This window comes from Phoca vitulina, unplaced genomic scaffold, assembly GCF_004348235.1.
Source record: "Phoca vitulina isolate PV1807 unplaced genomic scaffold, GSC_HSeal_1.0 scaffold20, whole genome shotgun sequence".
In the NCBI taxonomy this organism is placed as follows: Eukaryota; Metazoa; Chordata; class Mammalia; order Carnivora; family Phocidae; genus Phoca; species Phoca vitulina.
Window position 1 is genome coordinate 3,516,245 of NW_022589723.1, and position 22,699 is coordinate 3,538,943.

General features: G+C 41.5%; 1 protein-coding gene across 5 annotated transcripts in view; it reads left to right on the top strand.

Annotated features, from left to right (window-relative positions):
- FMN1 (formin 1) overlaps positions 1-22,699 on the top strand; it is a 418,828-nt gene that overhangs the window by 273,294 nt on the left and 122,835 nt on the right. For all 5 annotated transcript variants that reach the window (XM_032417337.1, XM_032417336.1, XM_032417339.1 and 2 more), the window contains 5 exons: positions 9,273-9,334; positions 11,235-11,323; positions 15,640-15,769; positions 17,782-17,928; positions 19,031-19,090. In XM_032417337.1, coding sequence (XP_032273228.1) covers positions 9,273-9,334; positions 11,235-11,323; positions 15,640-15,769; positions 17,782-17,928; positions 19,031-19,090 — 488 coding nt within the window. The remainder of the gene's footprint in view (positions 1-9,272; positions 9,335-11,234; positions 11,324-15,639; positions 15,770-17,781; positions 17,929-19,030; positions 19,091-22,699) is intronic.

A 22,699-nucleotide genomic window follows, 5' to 3' on the forward strand; every position in this document is an offset into this window, starting at 1 on the left:
TCTGAAACATGTATATCATGTAAACGTGTGACAGAACTAATATTCACATTATAAAGCACATGCCAAAATATGAACTCAAGTGAGACTAATATTATTTTTAAACGTCTTGCTAGTTTTAATTTTGATGGCTTTGGGTTCTCATTAGCTAATATCTCACGGCTCAATATATCAATAGGGTGCAACTCACTATTAACAGTAGTGTATCTAAATCCGCATTTCAAATAGTCCCTTGATAAATTCTCTTATAATTTATGGAGATCAGTGTCTTGGCAAATCTGATTCAACTATCCTTGCTCCTTAACTCCTTCCACGCCTGATGGAGAACTTGAACTGGCAGTCAAAGTGTCTGCTCTGCCATTTTCTTATTGTAGATGGATTGTCTTCTGGGGTTTCCCTGCAGGAATCTTTGGAAGCCAACTTGTTTATTTTGTCAAGTTTAGTTTAGTTAAAACCAGATTTTAGAATCAGAAAACTTCATTTATTTGGGCCCCCCAAAATCGGAGGATGTTGAAAGCAAAAGAGCAAGTGAGGATGCCATGTAAGGAGTTTACAAAGGGGACATGTGCTCCTTACCTGTGGACCTACTGAATGAAGGTGCCAGGGTTAATCAACTTATTAAATACTGAGAGAGCTCAATTTTTAAAAAAGATGGCTCGATGAATCAAAACAATAGCTCCGATCCTTCCCTTCCCTTCCTACCTTTTCCTTCCTCCTCCTGAGTCTAAAACACCTGAGCCGCAGGGTTCCCACCCACCTCTTTCTGAACCAGAACCACGGTACATTCCTTCACTCACCAAGCTGAGTCCAGAAAGCACAGGGTGGCAATTCTTTGTACTTTACCTTCAGGCAACTGGCTGAGACCATCCAATCTGCCTGGAATGTAATTTTGGCTTAAAAGAACCAGAACTAATGGAAGAACAGAAGCAGCTTAACCCAAACTGTTTCTCATTCCACTGCCCTACAGAGAATAGAGGGGATGACGGAGGCGAGGTTTTGGGAATTCTCTGCCTGTGCCCTTCTTTGAGGTTTGAACCATGGACAGTTTTAATTGCACCTGTAAAATGGCACCATGGGCGCCTTGAGGGATGCATAGTAATGCCTGCAGTTGGGTGAGAATTGGGAGTTTTGCTTTATAAGATTGAGTGACTGACGGGGTGCCTGGGTGGCTCAGTTGTTAAGTGTCTGCCTTTGGCTCAGGTCATGATCTCAGGGTCCTGGGATCGAGCCCCACATCAGGCTCCCTGCTCAGCGGGAAGCCTGCTTCTCCCTCTCCTTCTCCCCCTGCTTGTGTTCCCTCTCTCGCTGTGTCTCTCTCTGTCAAATAAATAAATAAAATCTTAAAAAAAAAAAAAAGATTGAGCAACTGTGAGTGTTTGGAACAGATTAGATAAGTGTCCCTTTTGGGACTGTTGTTTCTTCCACCTTCCAGCCAGTTCCTGCTCACTGTGTCATCTACACTTGCCTCCTATTTCCATCAAAGCCCGAATTAAGGTCTTTACCAGCTAACATGCCACGCTAGCAGGCATTTGGCAATGTAGGGAAGAATGTACATACGGTTCCTTGATAATTCTTGTTCTTTATGGGTCTGGAGGCAACTTTTGTTTGTGTTTCTTCATGCTCTGTGCCTTTGCTTCCCTTTTTAGTCTGCTCTGGCATGCAGTATAAAATTGCACTTATTCATATCTTTTCAAGAAAATTAGACTTTATATTATTCTAGAGTTTATTTTCTTTTTATATTTACATTTTCTTTTTTTTTAAAAAGATTTTATTTATTTGGCAGAGAGAGAGCATAAGCGGGGAAGAGCAGCAGACAGAGGGGGAGAGAGAAGCAGACTCCCCGCTGAGCAGGGAGCCCAATGGGGGGCTCGATCCCAGGACCCCGGGGTCATGACCTGAACAGAAGGCAGATGCCCAACTGACTGAGCCACCCAGATACCCCTATATTTACACTTTCTTTTAAGACGATGCCTTTTCAGTTTCCACGCTTCTATTTTTTAGAAATTCTTTTTGCTATGATTTTAACTGCAATACTGATTATTTTGAATAACTGCAAATAGCTGACAAAGATTAAAGTTGGGATTTTTTTATTATGCATATTGAGATAACATATTAGAAATGAATTAAGTTTAAGTGATAAATAATGGTGAGGTTATGGATGTCTATAATAAACAAATGAAATTTTTGTAGCTTGGGCTATATATGGTTCCCACTAGGAGGCTGCTGATGAATGTAAAAAGCATGCAATGCCATTTAGAGACAAGTGTCAATATAGGCTATTGTGGGTAGCTGGTTCACTGATTTTTTTGTTTGTTTTTTTTATGAGGGTGAGGATTTTAGGTGGAGTGATTATTTATAGCCCAACACTTACAAAGGATAAAAGAAGTGCAATCAGGGGCGCCTGGGTAGCTCAGTCGATTGAGCGCCCAACTCTTGGTTTCTGCTCAGGTCATGATCTCATGGGTCCTGGGATCCAGCCCTGGGCATCAGGCTCCACACTCAACAGGGAGTCTGCCTGAGATTCTCTCTCTCTCTCTGCCCCTCCCCCCACTCACATGCGTGTGCACATTCTCCCCCTCTCTCTCCAATAAATAAATAAATCTTAAAAAAAAAAGAAGTGCAATCATAGTCCAGTAAATCTGATTATGGAGCTGAGCTTGGGAAATCAGGCTGTGTGACTTCATGCATTAGTTTCATCATCTGTAAAACCAGGGACAGCAATAGCACCCATCTCCTGCAATTAAATGTAAAACACTTAGAACAACACAGGAAGCCCCCAATAAATGCAGCAACTAATTTATTAAGTATTCACCCCCAGTAACGTCTGCCTACTATACCCACCCCCTGGTGTAGTAGACAGAGATTACTTTAAGCTGCTTTATAATTGGTGTCCTTAGCATTTCATGTGGATAGGTGTATAGAGCTAGGCTTTGTCTGAACCTCTATCCGCACAGGTGGGCCTGGTGCTAGAGGCGGGGCATAGTGGCCCGTAGGGAAAAGGAAGGCATATTGACAATGGCGAAGAGACCTAGTTCCAGAGCACTCAGTGGAGGCAAGTTCTCCCCCCTCCACCCTTCTCCCTGCCAGGCCCCCTTCTTTCCACCTCGTGCCCAGTTTTATCATGAATTTGGTCATCCCTCTCCGTGACGGCCTCGTTGTTATGAGGTAAGCCTGTGGGGAAATGTTCTTGCTGTACCTTTCCTCAGCTCTCAGATTCTACCGCTGCCTCGTTCCTTGACCCCACATCCTTGCCTTTTCCTTGGTAGAGGTCAGGGTAGTTGCTCTGTGGGAGTGTTGAGGGATAGGTTACCTGAGAGTTTTAAAAACCCAAAGCCTTCTTTGATACGGTCCCCGTTTCATTCTCTTTCCCTTACAAGTTGAATTATTTAGCAAGCCCTAAGAATATCAGTCATTTGGGCAAAGCAGCCAAGTTTTATGTTGGCCATTTGGAAGTTAACATTGTTAAGAAAATAATCTCTACTAATAGAGTCAAATAATCCTATTAATCTTTGCTTTCACGGGCTGAGAATAAATCTAGTCCATTTGCAAACAATTATTAAACACCCACTTTGTGCAAGATGTTCCCGTCAACTACTTATTGAAGGAAATGCAAGGAGGCATAAACTGGGCTGCAGAGAGGTCACACCTTGGAAGCCAGATTGACTTTGGCTAATCTAACAGACTGAGGAGTGTGCCTTTCCTTCTTGCCCAAAGGTGCTCCTTTGGTCGAAAAGAACAGCTCCTTTAAGTAATTGCTTGTTTCTTACTAATTAGAAGCCCATTGGACAGCAAGCACAGTCATTTTTGGTTTATTTGGAAATGGCGCACTCAGGGATAGAAAAGTGTTCAGGGTTAAAAATGGCTGGAGGGCTGAGAGAATTCCGGCATGTTCTCTCTCCTTACCCTGGTCCTAAGAAAAGCTGCCTCCAACCCGGAGAGGGAATTTACCTATCGTGTGAGACCCTGACCCCGTGCATGTGCCTGAAGCAGGCACGTAGTTTTTATGTGCGCCTGGTAGTTTCAATCTGTGATACTGATCTGCTTTTTGTCCCTGCTGACGGTTATTATATCTTAATGGGCGAAACTCTACTCTAATGATCCTTGTGTATGTAATTCTTGGAGTACAGAGCAGGCACCAGAGGACCACATAAAAATGTTTGCCTCAATTTCCCTGCAAAAAAAAAGGGGGGCCCAGAAACCAGACTTGACCAAGTAACAGATTTTTAAAGGTAAAGGAACCCAATAAAATTACCAGCTTTTCACAGCGTGTGTCTATTTCCTTTCGACATATTGTGAGGTGTAGGTGAAATATTCTAACCGAACTGACAGTGTGAGTGGGGATAACTAAGGAGAGAGGGAGATAAAAGTAAAAACCACCAGCAATGATTGATATTGCAGTAGCAGTGAGTTGTTGGGGTCTCCCCTTTGTGGATTTGACACTTCACCTTTCTGACACCATCTGCAGGAGTGTTGGTATAATGAGCCCTAGACAGATGGGAACAAAAGCTAGCATGGCTTGGAACTACTGTATCAGGGCTTCAAGGCATGCTGTAGAATTGTGTAGGCTGGTATTTGCTTATCCAGCTTATAAGATAAAAGTTGTGTGTGTGTGTGTGTGTGTGTGTGTTGTGTGTGTGTGTGTGTGTGTGTGTGTGTATGTGACAGAGCAAGAAAGACAGTGTGTTTTTTTAAAGTATAAAATGAAGGGAGCTACCCGATCCCAGGCAACTCCAAAAATAATTTAATCTATGACTGGTTTCTTTCTCTATTGTAACCATTGGTTAACTAATTAAATGGGTTCACATAAGGCTTCTAAGTTTGATGGTAAGAGCCTTTAAGAATCGATTCTCTAATACACCATACTAGTATTTGGGGAACAGAATTATCAGGTATTGATTCCAACCCTATGTAGGAACTTAAAGTGTTCTTGGGGAATAGGAGGCAGAATTATGTCCACGCAAAACAGCTTTCCCGGGAGTCCTAGTACCTCTGCCTTTTTACTTTGTAGACCTTTGACCCGTAATCTAACCTTCCTTGGCTACTCTGTAGAAGAGAAATAAGAGAATTCTAATAATTTCCTTAAGCTCCTGGACTCAACCAGGATATCTCTTCATAATGCTTCTTCCACCTCTGAATTTTATTTTCCTTTTTTACTTGTGTTTTTAAGATCTTTACATGGAAGAGGGAAAACCTCAGTGGAATACTTGGCATTGACCCTAAATTAGTCTATCTAGTTCTTCCTTCACGAGTAGTTTTCCTCTCTCCTGTTCCTCCCTCCAGGTCCTTGGTGTAAGATCAACAGGCCTATCCAGCTCTTAAGGCCCTCTGCCCATTTCTGGGGGTGGCGCAAAGCTCTTCCTCCAAATCTAGATGCAAAACCTCAGGTGTTTTTTTTTTTAAGATTTTATTTATTTATTTGACAGAGAGAGAGAGAGAGCACAAGCAGGGGGAACAGCAGAGGGAGAGGGAGAAGCAGGCTCCCTGCCAAGCAGGGAGCCCGATGCGGGGCTCGATCCCAGGACCCTGGGATCATGACCTGAGCCGAAGGCAGATGCCTAACCATCTGAGCCACCCAGGCACCCCTCCTTATTCTTTCTTTGAAAATGAGAAAATTTACTTGTGAAACTTAATCAGTTTTTAGTATGGACTATTCAGGGCAAGCAGTGTTTCTCTACTGGGTGTGTGGATGAGGGCGTGATAACGCAACTCGACCAACTAAACCTTGATTTTTTTTTTTTTTTAACCAGGGACTAATGGGTCTGAGCAAATGACCCTAATTCCGATACACCTCTCATAAGACATTTTCACCTGCCAAAATCCTATCCCTTTTTAAAGTTTCTGTTTTCTTTTTCAAGACCCCATGCTCTCTTTATCAAGAAACTTTTCCTGATACCCAACAGAAGGACTCTGTTTGGGGGGATTCCTGTAGCCTCTATCCCATCCACACACTTTTATCTCTGTCACACCCCAGGTGCTATGCCGGGTTCTGGGGTTATCAAGATGCATAGAAATGATCCATGATTACAGGGCTTCTGCGGTCCAACAGAGGAGGGAAACTGTTCTGCTACACACCGTAATACAGGTCCTTTATTAGACTCTCTTCCCTTGTGTAAAATACAAATGCAGGGCCACGGAAGAGGAAAAGAATGAGGATGTAAGAATCTGAAGGTCAAGGAGTTTCTTCCAGGGCAGGAAACATATCCCCTAGGCCTTTCGGGGGTGAGGAGACGTAGGAAGGGAAGAAGTCATGGTTATGTTGCCCCAAGAGGCTGGAGCACAAGGTATCTGGGAGAAGTGCAGGTGGTAGGAGATGAGATTGGAAGTGTAGCTTGGGGCCAGAAAGGAATGGGCTTAAACATCAGGCCAAGGCATTTGGACTTTAACTGCTATTTAAAGGAAAGACATAAGAGGTATTGTAAACATCAGAGTAAAATGTTGAGACCCGTGGTTTAGAAAAATAACGTTGTTGGTACGATGAATGGTAGATTGGTAGTAAAGATGGAAGTTGGAGATGCAGATGAGGTTGACTTTCTGAATGGACCCAAAGGTACCTTGTATTTCTCTTAAGACATTTGAGGCATTATTTTCTGTAATTACAACTATTTGTGTATATACCTTGACTATTAATAATGCTTCCTGAGGTTGTGCTTCAAGCAGGGTTTTGTGAAGGACCAAATGGGTTTAATAGCAACGACTCCTATCTGAAACACTCCTGAGTTCTGAAAGTTTCATTTATAGCACAAACTACTCTGTAGACTGTTTTCTCTAATTCTTTCCAGATGTTAAAGGAGATAAGGCATTAACAAGCATTAAAACACATTAACCATGTGTATATTTGAAATCATAATAGTCATCGTTCTTTGGTACCATTTTGAGTTCATACCATGGTCTAGGTGCTATGCCAAGCATACATATTCCCTCATTTAATATTTTTAGCACGTGATATTAGACCCATGTTTTTATGGATGTGCTGAGGCTTGGACACTTTAACCTGCCAGGATCACATAGTGAGTAAGTTTTGTTCCTTCCGTGACAGTAGTCTTGGTCTTTTTCTGTACCTTAAGCTTGTTCCTTCACCAGAAAAAGAAACTTCCTTGCGCAGTTACCTCTCCCTGGGAAGTTCTTCTCCCAGACATTTACAGAACTGACCTCTTCAGCTCTTAGCTTAAATGTTGCCTCCTCAAAGAAGCCTTCATCACCCATCCTATCTAATGCTGCTCATTTCTTTACTTTCTTCGCAGTATATTGTTATCTGAAATCATTTACTTGTTTATTTTCTGTCCCCTTGGCTAGAGTATAAATTTCATGAGATTAAGTGTTTTGAACTTCTCACACACTTTTGATTTATATAATCACAGCATTTTAGAACAGTTTCTACTACTTAATACACATTCAGCAAATATTTATTTCAGGGCTGGGTGAATGAATGAATCAGTGTCTCCAGAGCCCCATGTTTGTTCTCCAGTCCCATCCTCTAGATGTTTCCTTGCTGCTGCCTAGCACACTGGAGAAGAATTGGCTGACCACACTACCTGTCAAACCATGTATCTGGGACCCAGACTGATTAACTTTTAAAAACCAAATATTTACTCATGAGAAAAACAGCCCACAGGTCATTCTCTTTCTTGTTGGTTAAGATAACTCGGTTACATCTAAGCTTGCAGTTCAGATAGAGTACCTACAACGTAGGATTAGTTTAGGACAGGACTTGTCTGAGGAACTGTTTGTAGAACTTTACCTTTTCTTATTGCATTCCTGTTGGCCAGTTTTTGTAGGAGAATATTGGACTTGACATAAATGAGGCATGGTTCCTGGCTATTTTTTTTAAAAGCACCAGACATATGGAAGTTCATGGTCTTTCTAATAAATTTGTGAATTCATATGATCTCCACATACAAAATAACCATCCTCGGAGGGTAAATTCTTTCATTCTTTCCTCGAGCTCCATTTTTCTTTTGTGGTCTCAGATTGGACTTTTTAGAAGTGTGATTTCCCTTTGTCTCAGTGGAATCTGAGCTGACTTTGTCACTAGCATGTTAACCTCTTCTTTCCCCACTCTCCTATATCTAAGAACAGCTTGCTGATTAACCCTAAGTTAGAGAAGGTGGCCTGTGAAGGAATTTTAAGTACATTTCTCGGTGTTCTGTGAAGTTACATGATCTTAGCTCAGTTAATTAACTTTGTTAAAATTGTATAAGGGGGTTCTTATGATTCGACTACAGAAGGTGCAAAACAATTTGAAAGGAAACTGCCCTTTACCTTGATCTCTACCTTCTCCAAAACCATGGTGTAATGCCAATGAACAGAATAATGGTTGACGAGCAAAATTTTAAGGCATTCTAAGTATCACTGGTTGGTTTAATAAAATTAATTAGCCTGCCACGGAGAAAATTTACTAGCGTGCTGGTTAATTTCACAATGTAAAGTCAGAGAAGGGAGGTGGGGTTGAGAGAACAAACCTTATTAGTTTTGAATAATTATTTAAAGATGTGGAGCTGCCTATTTCAAACACTTTGATTGCCAAATCCATTAAGGCTTTACAATCTCAATGTTTGTATCCCAGTATATATGGGAAGGAATCTCCCTAGGTGAAATCATAATCATATTAGTGAACAGCTAAATGACTTAAAGATACAGAACAGCAAGTAGAATCCTAATAAAACCATGGGAATGAGAACTTGCCTTAAGACTAACTCATGGGAGGTTTCCATAATCTTAATTTGCCATTGATGCAATTATTGCTTTTTCTTGTCTTTTTAATCCAAACAAGATGTTTGCAGTGGCCATGGAAAGGTGCCTAAAATCACATGCCTGAATTCATTTAATTTGCCAACATTGTCTTTTTTTCTCTCTTCCTGGTAATGGGCAAGAGTCAGTTCTGGTACATTAGGTACTAAATCTCTTCAATTACCAGCCGGGAAGAAAGATTTAAAATTGTGCTTCAAACCTACAAACTGATTTAGTTTTAAAGCACAAACACTTCTCCTGTGGAGCCTAAATTAAACTGCAGAAAGGACACAGAACTTGAGGAATTAAACCAGGCAGGGCCAAGGCTCAGGCCAGTGATAGGAACCATTTTGGTTTCTTTCATCGGAGGCCCCCTGGCGCAAAAGGAAAGGGAGCAAGAACAGGCTGAAAGATACAACTTGTGTAAAGAAGTGCAGTGTTACATTGCCTGGAAGCTGGACGTGGACTGTGGGTAGCTCATTAGTGTAGGGGAGTCTAATCAAACCTCTTATCTTTTTTTTCCCTCTCTCCTTTTGGGTGCTTGGCAGCCATTTTCAATGTGGATGACTCTGTGGTTGATCTGGAGACTCTGGCAGCCTTATATGAAAATGTAAGTATCAAAGACATACAGAGGCAGAGTTTTCAGATTTTTATATCTTCACTAATTAAAAAAATGTTAAGGTCTAAAGGATGGTTATATGTGACTCCTTCTGCCCCACCCCCAAATCGTTAAGCCATTCACGTTCTTTGGCCGTGAGGATTTTGATATAGCATGGGAGAGATTAAGGTATAGTTTCTATAAACATACACTCAAATGAGAGCAAATGTGAGGAAAGCACTGGGTTCTGACCCCACTGTGGTATTTGGGTTAGCAGATCTCTTTGCACGCCTGCGTGGGAGGGTGGTTCAAGGTAGAGACCCTTTCTAGGCCATGGAACCCAGCCCTGCGGCTTACTGTCAGAGTGAGTGAAGCTAAACTACCAGCTTACTGTTGGTGTACACCAGTGCTTCCTCGGGAATGGGAATACTAATACCAGCTTGGATGATTACTTTCAGATCAGATGAGCTCATGACACTGAATGTGGGAAGTAGTATAAGATGGTAGGTGTGTGCTTTGGATTTAGAGTCAGATAATTTTAGATTTGAGGTCCCACTATACTGTTGACTGCTGAGTAACTTTGGACCAGTTAAATTCCTTAAGCCTGTTTGATCATCAGTACAACGGGGATTATAAAGGGCTCTATCTGATTTTTGTACTAAACAGAAATCAATATAGGCAGCAGTAGCAATATATTTTGAAAATACACAGCACTGTACACATAGGTGGTCTTTAAATTTGGGTTATATGTGGAATAACCAGCAGAATTGGCAGGCTCTCTTGAGAGGATGACACAGGAGAGTTAGAATTCCCATGGTTGTTAACATTTCTGATTCATTGACTGTTAGGATTTGAAAACAGAGTGAACCAGATTCTCTTTATTGAAGTAGCAGTATTTCCCTGGGAGCTGCCTGGAGTATTCTCCAGTCAGCAAGTTAAAAAAAAAAAAAAAATGATTCATTTCAATGCTACATCTCCTGGGACCTTAAGTCCCTTATAGAAAATTTCCAGAGTGCAATAATCCAACCTTGTGGGATTGCTACTTCCCTACACATTTTCACATTCTTTATATATATCAGGAGCTGTTTAGTACAACTGGGTGGGAACTTCTCATGTTCCATCAGTAAAGCTTTTGTTAATAGACAGGAAGGTACACAAATACCAGGCCATGGGGAGCTAACAGTACATTTGTGGAGTACCTGGAGGGCAGCGTGGTGTGATGGGAGAAAGAGATTCTGAGTCAGGCCCTTTATCCAGTACTCGGTATGAGCCTTGGTAGGATCATCTGAAATACAAAGATACAATAATTGATATTGAAGGACTTTGTAAAAGGCAGAGTGCCTTCTAGGTGCTTTTTGTTGTTCCGGTGAGCTCAGGTCTGTGCACGGGGGCCGTACTCATTAGCTGGATACATTGAGAAAATGATGTAACTAAATGCCAAAAGAAGCAGTGCAGATGAGTGTTTACCAAATTCAGAAAAAGAGAAGGTGGAGACTAGAAATGCAAAAGTCAGGAGCATACATAAGTTAGAGGAGCTGTTCTAAGGGTCAGGAAACAAATGCTAAGGACAGTGGATTGATAACCTGCTTACATGGGAAGAGACGGGGGCTTCAAAGGTAGCAATCCAATGTCCTGACTTCTGGGTCCCCCTACAGTCCCTTGGTATGACCGTTTGCTTTAGCCAGTGGTTCTCCAATGTTAGCATGCGTCAGAATCGCCTGGAGGGCTTGTTGCCCCGCCCCCCCAGCTTCTTATGACCGGGATAGAGCCAATCATTTGCATTTCTAACTAGAAACAGGTGGGTGATGCCAATGCTGCTGGTTCAGAGACCACACTTGGAGACACAGTGCTTTAGACAGATGCTTATTGTTCATTTTTTGTGTGCTTTGTTTGATTTCCTGTCTCAACCCAGAGAGCACAAGAGGATGAACTGGTTAAAATAAGGAAGTATTACGAGACATCCAAAGAAGAAGAATTGAAGTTGCTGGATAAACCTGAGCAGTAAGGACGCTTGAACACTTCTCCGTTAGGCCAAAAGGACAAGCGCCATCTCTGTCCCCCTGCCTCCCCGCTCTGAGTAATCGCGCCTAAACTGTGCAGTGAGCTAAGTCATAGCACCATCATCCCCGTGACCTCCTGCACGCAGATGAATGATCTGGCTGCCGGGAAAGGCAGCCCGGGGATTTGTACTGCTGGATCTAATATGTCTGAACCCCTCTCCCCACCCCTCATGATTCCCCTTTCTCGTTCTAGCAGCTTGTTAATTCCTCCTAGACTAAACATTCTAGCCAAAAGGGTAACTGAGGAAGAAAGAAGGCATTGCTCTGTTTAAGGTTCTGCTGATGCAGTTAAAAAGACGATGGCAGACTCACAGAATTCAAATTGATTTTCCTAAATGTTGTATCCAGTAAACGTAGCCTGAACGTGCCGGCTTTCCCCCAAATCCCTCCACCTGCTCTGCCCAGTTGACAGGTGACCTTTTCATCCTTTTCGCATCTGCTCATTTTTCTCTCTATTCACCATCTAGAGTTGTTTGCTCTATGGTTTGGGCTGTTGAGCCATGGCCTTTGAAAACCTAGACCTCTGATGATGAATGGAGTGGCTCTTGCCTTGCCTGGGCTCTTGGGGTCTGCACACCACAGATAAGCGTATGGGACTCTGTAGCCCCTGGACCCCAACTACATTTTCATGGCCCAGGACTGAGGATGTGGAATGGGTCCAGAGTGAAGAGAGGGATCCTTTGCCTGTCGCCACCTTGAATGCTTCATTCATGTCCAATTCAGGCCACTCCCCTCAGTCTGGACATGAGGCAGGGGTTAGAAAACACAGCAGAAATTAAGAAGTCAGGTTTAGGGCAACAAGTGAGCCCTAGAGACATCTAAGTTTCCGTGGCTTGTATTGAAACTTTCATGGCTTGCCCTTGGGTCCACTAGAATGCCCCACTCCCCTTGGATTGCCTGGACAAAATGACTGGGTGGGGGATTTCTAGGTTTACTCAGTTATTGGCAAGCCTTCGTGATAATTTTGGGAACCTTAGATGAATTGTTCTCACATGGAACAGAGGCCAGGAACCACTCTCTACCCCACCCCCGCCCTGCCCCAAGTTCACGAAGGCTAGGAATCTCGTGAATCAGCGCAAAGGGGGTTCTGCTGCCTTTCTGGCCCATCAGTTTGAGCTACCCTCCCTACCAGTTCCTGCCCCTGACCAGTCCTGTGGTCCACTCCCAAGTCATGCTTCCTAGTAATAAATTAATTCCCACTAAGGTGCTAATGACTGAACATGAAGTGACTCATCCTGGGATATTTAGACACCGACAAATATCCCAGGGGAGTATTTGAAGACTGTCTGAGTTAGCTTGGGCTGCTATAACAAAGTACCCTAAGCAGGGTGACTTAGAAACAACAGAAATTTATCTCTCATAGTTCTGGAGATTGGAAGTCTGAGATTGGGGTGCCGTTATGGTTTGGTCTTGGTGAGAACCCTCTTCTAGGCAGACTGCCAACTTTCCTTGCTATCCTCACATGACAGAAAGCAAAGAGAAGGATGCAAGCTCTTATGTCTCTTCTCCTAAGAGCACTAACTTCACTCATAAGGGCTCAACGCTCATGACTTAATTGCCTCCCAAAGGCCCTGCCTCCTTAAACCATCACATTGGCAGTTAGGACTTCAACATACAAATTTTGGGGGAACATAAACATTCAGTCCTTAACAGGGACAATAGGGCATATCCAGCATTCGGGTAGTGCTGGCTATGCTACACTGAGCAATGATCTCTCAGCCTAGAGTTCATATACCTTTCACGTAAAAGATCATAGAGTATTTTAGGCTTTGTTGGAAGTACGTAAACCATAGACAACATGTAAACAAATGGGCATGACTGTGTATCAGTGGAATTTTATTTAGGGACACTGAAATTTGAATGTTATTTGTGTAGACGTCATAAAATGTTATCTTTCTATTGATTCTTTTTCACCCACTTAAAAATATAAAAACCATTCTTGGTTGGTGGGCCATCCAGAAACGAGTGAGGAAGTGAATTTGGCCCGTGGGCTATAATTTGCCACCTCCTGCTCCATGCCCTGGGAGTGGCTGACCCAGTGAAATGAAGAGTGGGTTTCTGTTACTGGAAGTGTTCCCCTTTTCCCTTAGGGTTAATGTCTTTCTAGCATTATTTTTGAAGACTGATTGCCAGGACACAGAATAATGGTGGCAGGTAATTAACAGATAAATTTATGATTCCTGCTTTCTCTACGGGATGACCTGAATAAGGGAGCATTTTCAAAGTTTGAGAATCGTCATGGCGACGGCTTCCCAAAGATGCTAGGCTATCACTGACAGGAAAGAGGACTGCCGTGTTGTCCCGGTGAGGCGATGTGCTCAGGCTCAGTTGCTGGAGGGTGAGGTATACAGAGGTTGGGGCTTCAAGCCCGAGTGCATTTCACCTTTGCCCTTGACCTCCTGCATAGTGCAGCATTTGTTTGATTTTAGCCAGAGTCCGATTTCCTGGCAACTTACTTGCCATCGGCTCCAAGTTAGTTGACTATAAGCATGTTTTACATACTGGAAAATATGAATCATTTATAGTTTCAACATTGTGATTTCCTAAGATCCCTGTGATGTCCAGTCCTATAAATCATAGCATGGAGAGGGTGGTCCCATCTCTCACCTCATCAGCTTTCTTGCAGCCCAGTGCCAGACTGAGAATGCCATTTCCCATAGAGGTATCATCTGCTTGGGCCCGGGCTGTCTGAAAGCCACTCCCTCCAAGGATGGCCCTCAACTCTTTGCATTCTGCCTTGGGATGGTGGTGAGGGGAGGTGAGGCTCTAGCGGGTTTTATTAGGCCAAACACATGCTTTTTGTAGCCTAGATTGAGGACACAACCTCATCTTAACTCAGAATTCCTATGGGTTTCCACTTTTATATCCCATCACATGGTTTTCATAATAATCAGAGTTACAGAACTTCAAAACAAAGGTATGTTTACTTTTGTGGGCATTCCTTGCTTCATCTCAGTGTCATGGAAAAAAAAAGAAGAAGAAGGGAGGACCTGGCTGGCTCAGTCAGTAGAGCAGGCGACTCTTGATCTCAGGTTCCTGAGTTCAAGCCCCACATTGGGCGTAGAGTTTACTTTAAAAAAAAAAAAGGGAAGAGGAAAGAGAAGAAAAAAGATTATGACCTGGATATAGGATAATCTTTTTTTTTTTTTTTTTAAAGCTGGAAATTAGAATCTTATTAAAACCCAAGTCTCCCTTAAAACAAAGTAAAAGAGGCACAGAGTATAAGCTAAGGAGACTTCTTTGGGTATGGAAAGAAGGGTTCAGCTTTGCTCCTATGGAAAAGCATTCTTGGTGAGAGATTGCAAAATGTCAAAGTAATGATGTTATGCGTTGACCGAGACTTTCAGAAATATCTGGTATTCATCATTTCAGCCCCAAAATGAATTTAATAGCTGTTAGTGGATTCTCTCCTTCTCTAAATTCATGCCCAACTCTTTCTGCCCATTTTAGTTTATGCCCCCTCTTCTGGTGGTTGGCCTGGAGAGTATATAGCTCTTCCAACTTAATTTTGCAAAGGGCACCAGTGCCCAGTTGCTCAGACAGTGAGCTTCTGTGTGTAGGTTAGTACTCACCTTTAGCTTTAAAAATCTGTTTTACCATAGTTTTTAAGATTGATGTCCACTTAATGAGTGCCTGCTTTGTTCCACACGCTGAGCTGTGAACTCTGTCTTCCTAGGTAAGCTGATGTGGAAAAGTAAACAAATATCTGTAGAAGAGGATCTCTATAGACTATTATCTAATTCAGTGAGCAAGAAATAGTAGTCGTCTCCCTTCAGGAAGAAATATTTTGTCATATCTCTGCAGACATTTGCTTCCAGCCTTCACTTGACTGCCTATGTGAAATAGACCCTTAGAGAATGCTGCATGATAAAGGGAGTTCATTATGTATTTATTTTCATACGCTAAAGGTAGTGCTTTTATTTGGGTTTAATCTCCTATTTGCATAGCAGGAGATAACTCGTTGAGGTTCAGTATAATTGCATTAACTTTCTGTTCCTAAAGTAACTTATACACCATACATTTATATACCATCATAGAAACCCATGAAAATAATAAGAGAAATAAAAATGGCTTTGTTGTCAATAATAGAACACAGACCCTTGGAGTTCCTTAAGTGTGCCTGTTGGATACATTTTATAATTGTTGAATTGATATCGCCAAGTAAGGAATGCTGTCATGGTGGATCTTTTTCAGCTGTCTTTTTTTTTTCTTTGTGATTGTATATGAAGCTAGATGATTCATTATTCATTTCTGCAGATTTTTACATGAGTTAGCCCAGATCCCGAATTTTGCTGAACGGGCCCAGTGCATAATCTTCAGATCTGTCTTTTCGGAGAGTATCTCCTCCTTGCACCGAAAGGTAGAGATCGTCACAAGAGCTTCTAAGGTATGTTTGCTGTCTAATTTAAGAGGCTAGTTTTGCCAAATAATGCAATATATGTTAAGAAAGAAAAAAAGAAGAAGAAGAATGTAGCAGGAGGGGAAGAATGAAGGGGGGGAAATCGGAGGGGGAGAAGAACCATGAGAGACGATGGACTCTGAAAAACAAACTGAGGGTTCTAGAGGGGAGGGGGTTGGGAGGATGGGTTAGCCTGGTGATGGGTATTGAGGAGGGCACGTTCTGCATGGAGCACTGGGTGTTATGCACAAACAATGAATCATGGAACACTATATCTAAAACTAATGATGTAATGTATGGGGATTAACATAACAATAAAAAAATTAAAAAAAAAAAAGAGGCTAGTTTTGCCTTAGTGAGGGTAAAGGAGCAAGTAGGGAGTGGGAGAATCAACTGGAGTCCCTTTGTAAAAAACTTTTGGACTTAAGATTGTGTGTTTTTTTAAGTATAGCTGTGATGATTATTCTAAGTGTGAGTATGTGTGTGCGTGCAGGTGAGTGAGGGAGAGAGAGAGAAAGTCAGATGCAGACTGATGGGGAGAAGGAGGAAAAAATGACACTTCTATAGATGTCTTCTTAGATATTCCAGATACCTTCTAATGTACATACTGGCCACTTAAAACCAACCTAACTAGTGTAGTTTGTCTGCTACTCGACTGACTGGGTTGCAAGAGATTTTGCGTTAGACCCATGCACCTGATCATCTGAAATGTGTCTACATAGTGAAATAAAGATTCTGGAGACTTGATAAGTGAAATAAATGATTGTGATAATGGGTGGCGGGCAAATACATTTTTGTTGGCTTTACCACACCAATTCTAATACTTGTTTTTTCTCACAATGACATCATGTCTTTAAGAACATGATAATCCTCTCCACACATACTGTAGTATTTAGTTCTTACCTGAAGGCATGATTCTTTACCTTCCAAAATATAAAAGATTTCAATAAAGAAAGTATAAATACTTCCCAGGTATAATCTACACCCTCTAATAACATCCTAAAGGGCAGGAAGAGAGGTTGGCCTAGAGCTGCATTTGCCTTTCCTTCTTTACCCTAAGATAAAAGAAAATAAAGTCAACTAAGACCCTAGAGAAGGGGGAGGGGAGGAGAGGAAGTATCAATTTTAAAAATTTGCACTTTGAGGGAAAAAAAGGGAAAATAAATGGGATAAGGATGTGAAGAAAACCCTAAGCAGATTGAAATTTTTTAAGGTAATAGACATATCAGCTAATACTTAATAAACATAGCCTGTGGCCCTGAAATACATTATTATAGAGGCGCCTGGGTGGCTCAGTCATTAAGCATCTGCCTTCGGCTCAGGTCATGATCTCAGGGTCCTGGGATCGAGCCCCGCATTGGGCTCCCTGCTTGGCGGGAAGCCTGCTTCTCCCTCTCCCACTCCCCCTGCTTGTGTTCCCTCTCTCGCTGTGTCTCTCTCTTTCAAATAAATAAATAAAATCTTTAAAAAAAAAAGAAATACATTATTGTAGTTCACCTCTGAGGAGTATACCCAGGGATAAAGAAGAATAGAATAGAACTTGCTCTTAAAGCTATCCTACATTTAACTGTACTGTTTATATAGATACATTGTCCAAAAACAGATCCTCAAATGATAGTAGACAAAACCTTTCTGCTTAGAAGTCACCAAATGTAAAGTCTGACTATAGCAACTCTTTTTGCAACTCACAAATATTTTTAAGTTAATATTTAAAAAATAAAACTGGCTGAAGTAAAAATATAAATACTAATATTTAATCCACAGTATTAAGACATGCACAGTTCATAATTCATTGAAAGGATAGAAAATGATGTCTGATTAATGTATTTTTTTAAGACTCTTACATCTTAATAAAGTGTATTTTCCATTTCACCAGCTGCCAATCCAGTTGGCACCATGCCACCAAACAGCCTGATGGGTACTTGGTAAATATTTGTTGTTGAATGAATATAGGTGCCTTTGAAGTTCAGCTCCGTAATAATTGGTGTTTGCCATCACAGGGCTTGCTGCACATGAAGAGCGTGAAGGATATTTTAGCTCTCATTCTGGCTTTTGGAAATTATATGAATGGAGGAAATAGGACTCGGGGACAAGCAGATGGATATAGCTTAGAAATTCTGCCCAAACTCAAGGACGTCAAAAGTCGGGTATTTATTTTTCATAACTAGTTTCCATGATTTGCCATTGTATTCCTTCTATACCTTTAATTAAAAAATTCTTGCTTGCTCCATTCATCTCCTTTCTCCCTCTAACAATACATTTTTTCTTTGCTTTCTTTTGACTTTTGAATAAAGATAGGTTTCTCATGTTTGATCTTACTGAGATGACAAAATCCCCAATATTGGTTTGCTCTAAAAGAACACAGTTGGATGTTGAACTGTAATGAGGGAAGAAAATAGCACGCAGTATCAGTCAGAGCACAAGGCTTGGGAGTCTGTTTGAATTTAGTGTTGACTACTTGTAATTTACTCATTCATGAGTAGGGCGCAATGTTGAATCACCAGTTGAGCTGAGTATTTGAATTATTCTTTTGCCCACAACAATTGGGCTGGGGGTCTACTGTCACACTCTCTGAGCCTGATTATCATTTGGCTCCACACCCCTGCAGAGCTCCCTCTTTGGAAACAACCAGCCCATATCTAGGCATCCCACGGGGAGCAGGGGGAGTGAAGGGAGGGGAAACACACAGGCAAATTAGAATTAGACCCATGTGAACAAGACACAAAGGCTGCCTTGTGGGAGGGCCTGCTTGCCCCTGGCCTCCTAGGGTCATAAAGTGGCATGGCGTTCCTTTTAAGCTGTCCTGATTGTTTTTCACGCCATTAAGAACACACATTTTTTTGAAAGGTGGGAAGGGAGGGATGGTTTTCTGTTCTAGTCCCTGGTTCCCTTTGGCACTCCCCCACTCCCTCCTGTTTTGGCTTTCTGCCAGAAAATAATGAGACAGTGTGTGTATTTGTTTGTTTGTTTTAGCCATTACCTCAGAGGTCTCATAGATTATCTGTTCGGCTTTTCTCCCCCCACAAAGAATAGCGGAGTATCATTTCTTTGTATAGATGCCATTTAAAAAAAAAAAAAAATGATGGGACAAGGAGGAGAGAGGAAAATCTTGCCAGTCACAAACAGAATCAGGACCAGGTATCACAAATGAAAAGTATTAGGGTCACAAACTGAGATTTCAGTACTCAACTATAGAATATGGCAGTCTCATGTGAATGATTTTCATTTAAGCTTCTCTTTTAAACCTAGGATAATGGGATTAATCTGGTTGACTATGTCGTGAAATATTACCTGCGTTACTATGATCAGGTAAGAAATGGAATTATGTGGAAAACTACACTAATGGGGTTTCAACTCTTACACGTTGTTGGCATTCAGAAATTGGATGATGGATGGATGGATGGATTTCAAGTCCAACATAGAATTTGAGAGCTCTCCAGCCTCCTTGGTTTACAGATGGGAACGCTGAAGCCAAGAAAGTTTAGTTGACTCTTGTAAAGAGAAGCATTATTCATTGCCTCTCAATCTACTGCCTCTTAATCTGCTATATAACGCAGTTTTAGAGAGACCCCCGGTTGTCTGGGTGCCTTCTGACCAGATTGTGAGGGTCTCTGTGAAATCTATATCCATTCAGTAATTGGTTGTATTTGAAATTAGTTCTGGGCTGCAGACCAAAATTTAGGAAATTAAGAGGCAGTAATACCCAATACCTTATCAGTAGTGTTCATCTGTGAACAAGTTGAAGAAATGGAATTTGAAATCCATCCTCTCTGCTTCGATTACATTTGCAGTGAGAAATAAAAATTTCGGTGGGAATCCACCTGAGCAGAAATTTCTGTTTTATTCCTTCTCATTAAATTGAGAACAAGGAGTCCTAACTTTGCAAAGAAAGAGGTACTGTTGTAAGGTGTTGGGAAATCTAGCAATCAATATGAAGGGGAAAAGTCTCAGGAAACTGTTGTCAGGACTCCTGCACAGCTGTCCACGCGAGCAGGGTTTTTCCTAGGCACCACGGGAAGAAAAGTAAAGGTTCCAGGGCCTTGTTTTCCAAAGGCCTATAATTCCCTCCAGAAGACAAGCGAAGCACTGATGAAGTCTACCATCTTGTCTTCTCCCTTCCTCATCTAACCCTTCTCAGTGTATCTGCGATGAATCATCTCCCATCCCCCTCCTCAAACTTCTGTTTCTGCTGAGGACATTATCGTTTTGGTCATTCAGGCATGAAGCTCGTGCTCCTCTTTGGCTTCTCTCTATCCTTCAGCTAGATTGTTTCTCGTGTTTCTTCCCTGTTTTTCATCCCTATGCCCCACTTATCCAGACCTTAAGGTAACTCACCTGGAGTATTCTTTTTGCTTCCCAGCCAGTCTCCCCACCTCTCATCCATCACTCCCCCTCCAGTCCATCCCACACCCGAGGCCCCACCAGTTTTTATAGTTCTGGCCATATTGTATCACTTTTTTATGCAAAAACAGAAATGGATCCCCATTTTCAAAAAGTGAATTAAGACTCTACCTAATTTAATTCCAGTCTTTTACAACCATGCTTTTATGACCTTCCCCCTACACATACTCTGTGATCCAACTCAAGACCCAGTGTTTTCCAAACACACCCTGTGGTTTTCTCACTGATGTGTTTTTTCATCTGATGTTCTAACTGGAACTATCCTTGTCACTAGCCTTTTTATAGATCTTTTGTTTTGTGTTATTAATACTCTCTTGAAATAATCAATTAAAAGGCCTTTTGGGGAAAAGCTCCCAGTAACAACATATGTATATTTGCAACATAATAGGTAACATGCTTTTCAGAATCAACATGGAAAGGACAACTGGTCTCCTTTCATTAAAAAAAAAAAAAAGTGGCACAAGAGACTGCAGGTAATTTACCAAAACAACAGCAATGACAGCAGCAACAACAACAACAACAAAAACAAATAGAAGGCATAAATTGCCAACTAGGTATATAGAGCTAGCAATATAAATGGATCAAATCTTTCTCAGGACTATCACGAATGGCTGACTGAGTTATTCTCTGTTTAAGATCTCTAGGTATAATGGGACCCATATCTTGATTGCCCTTGACCCACCAAACTGTGTTCTATAAAGGATACCTTCAAAAAAATTCACATGAAGTGGTCATGTGCTTGTCAAGCTGTCTCCCCAGGGTGCTGTGCCTATTTATAGGGGGCACCCTTTCCTCATTCATGCAGATGTGCAGTATGGGTTAGCAAGACTTTGACCTTTCTAGATCAGAAGCCCTAGAAATATGTATAATCTTTCTAGGAAATTTTATCCTAAGGAAATAAATAAGGACATGTATCACTATTTTACTTAAAATCATTTGTAATAACAAAGTATAGCAAAATTTTTGGTAGATGTCCAAAGGTAGAGACCAAGGTCAAATAAATTATGCTAGCGTTCTGAAGTGGAATAATATACTGCCATGGAAAGTATATAGGAGAAAATTTAGTGACATTGAAAAATACTCTTGATCTGCTTTTATATTACAAACGTGTTTAAAATAATATATAATCTAATTTCAAATATATAAATATACATAAACACACAGAAAAACCTGGAATATCAGATATATGTAAAAATGTTTGATTATCTCTGGGTGGTAGGATTGGAAGAGATTTTTACTTTCTTCTGTCTTTCAATTAGACATAATGAGCCTGAGTCACTTTGTAAAAGGGAAAAAAAAGATAAAAAGTAGCGCAGTCTTACATGGCCCTTCTTCCATGAAGGCTTTGTTTACTTCCTCATCTTGTGCTCCTTTGAAGCCTGGGAGCACTTGGGTTGAACCTCTGTCGTGATACGTCTTATTCCACCTTGCATGTAGATATCAGTGAGCAATTACCCCTTAGCTTGGCATTGCTCCTTGAGGTCCAGAACTCATCGTTGTCTGTTTTTTAGTGTCTGTAATTTAGGTGTCTGACAAATACTTACTAGGTTGAATCTACTGTAAGTAGAACAAGAGTGCAGTGAGTGGTATCTGTAGCTAACTAGGTGCAAAGAGGTGAGAGCTTTTTTCTGGTAGAATGGGGTGGGCTCCAGGTGATAGGGAGATACCCAGAAGTTCTGACAGCAGGTACCAGTGTGACAGAAGAATTATCCCAAAGAATCTCAAGAGGTCACATTTCTAACCTAGGATTAGCATAAGCAGATGTATCTTGTAGTGCCTGCCTCAACCAAGTCCAGTGCACTGTGTCGGAGGGCTGAAATTTGCCAATGAAATGTGACTCTCGAAGAGAGCTGAGCGCAGTAGAATCGACTTCACCGAGGAAAATCTCACAGTAAGAATAGCTTCAAGCCTGGGATGGCCCAGTTTAGGAAAAATCAGAAATCAACGTTTGTGTGGTGCTCTCCCGGTTTTTACAGTGCAAAAATTCATTTCACTCAGCAAGAGTATAGAATTATGTGATTTATTAAGCTATCCCCTCCCCGTAGGAGCATAAGTGATGATTTTTGTGGTTAGTGGTGATGAGCAATTAGCTGAAGAAAGGTGACTCCTGTTCCAAGCCTCCTTCCACGCATCCTGGTTTTTGGTCCAAGTCTAAGTCTGCGAAGTTTACAGAAATCCATCTAGAGCCATGTCTTTTGAATTCCAATTGAGCAGCTTTCTCAAGAGCTGCTACCAGGCTCATTTGCTCAGCAGCACTTTCTCATTTTCTAGCTTAAAAAAAAAAGAAAATCGAAGCCAGGACTGAATGTGATAAAGTTTTCAAAAAGAGTAGGAGATAATATACATGAGTTCTTCCAGTGTAGATTGCTGTGGAGTTCTGTGACAAGCATCTTAGATGGTGTTCCACCTTGGCGCTCAGACTACAGTGCTGCTTCCATTGTTTTGAAAGTAGTAAAATAATTATAGGGAGATAGGGGGAAAGTAAACTGAGTGTGTAAAAGGTTTCAATAAAATGAG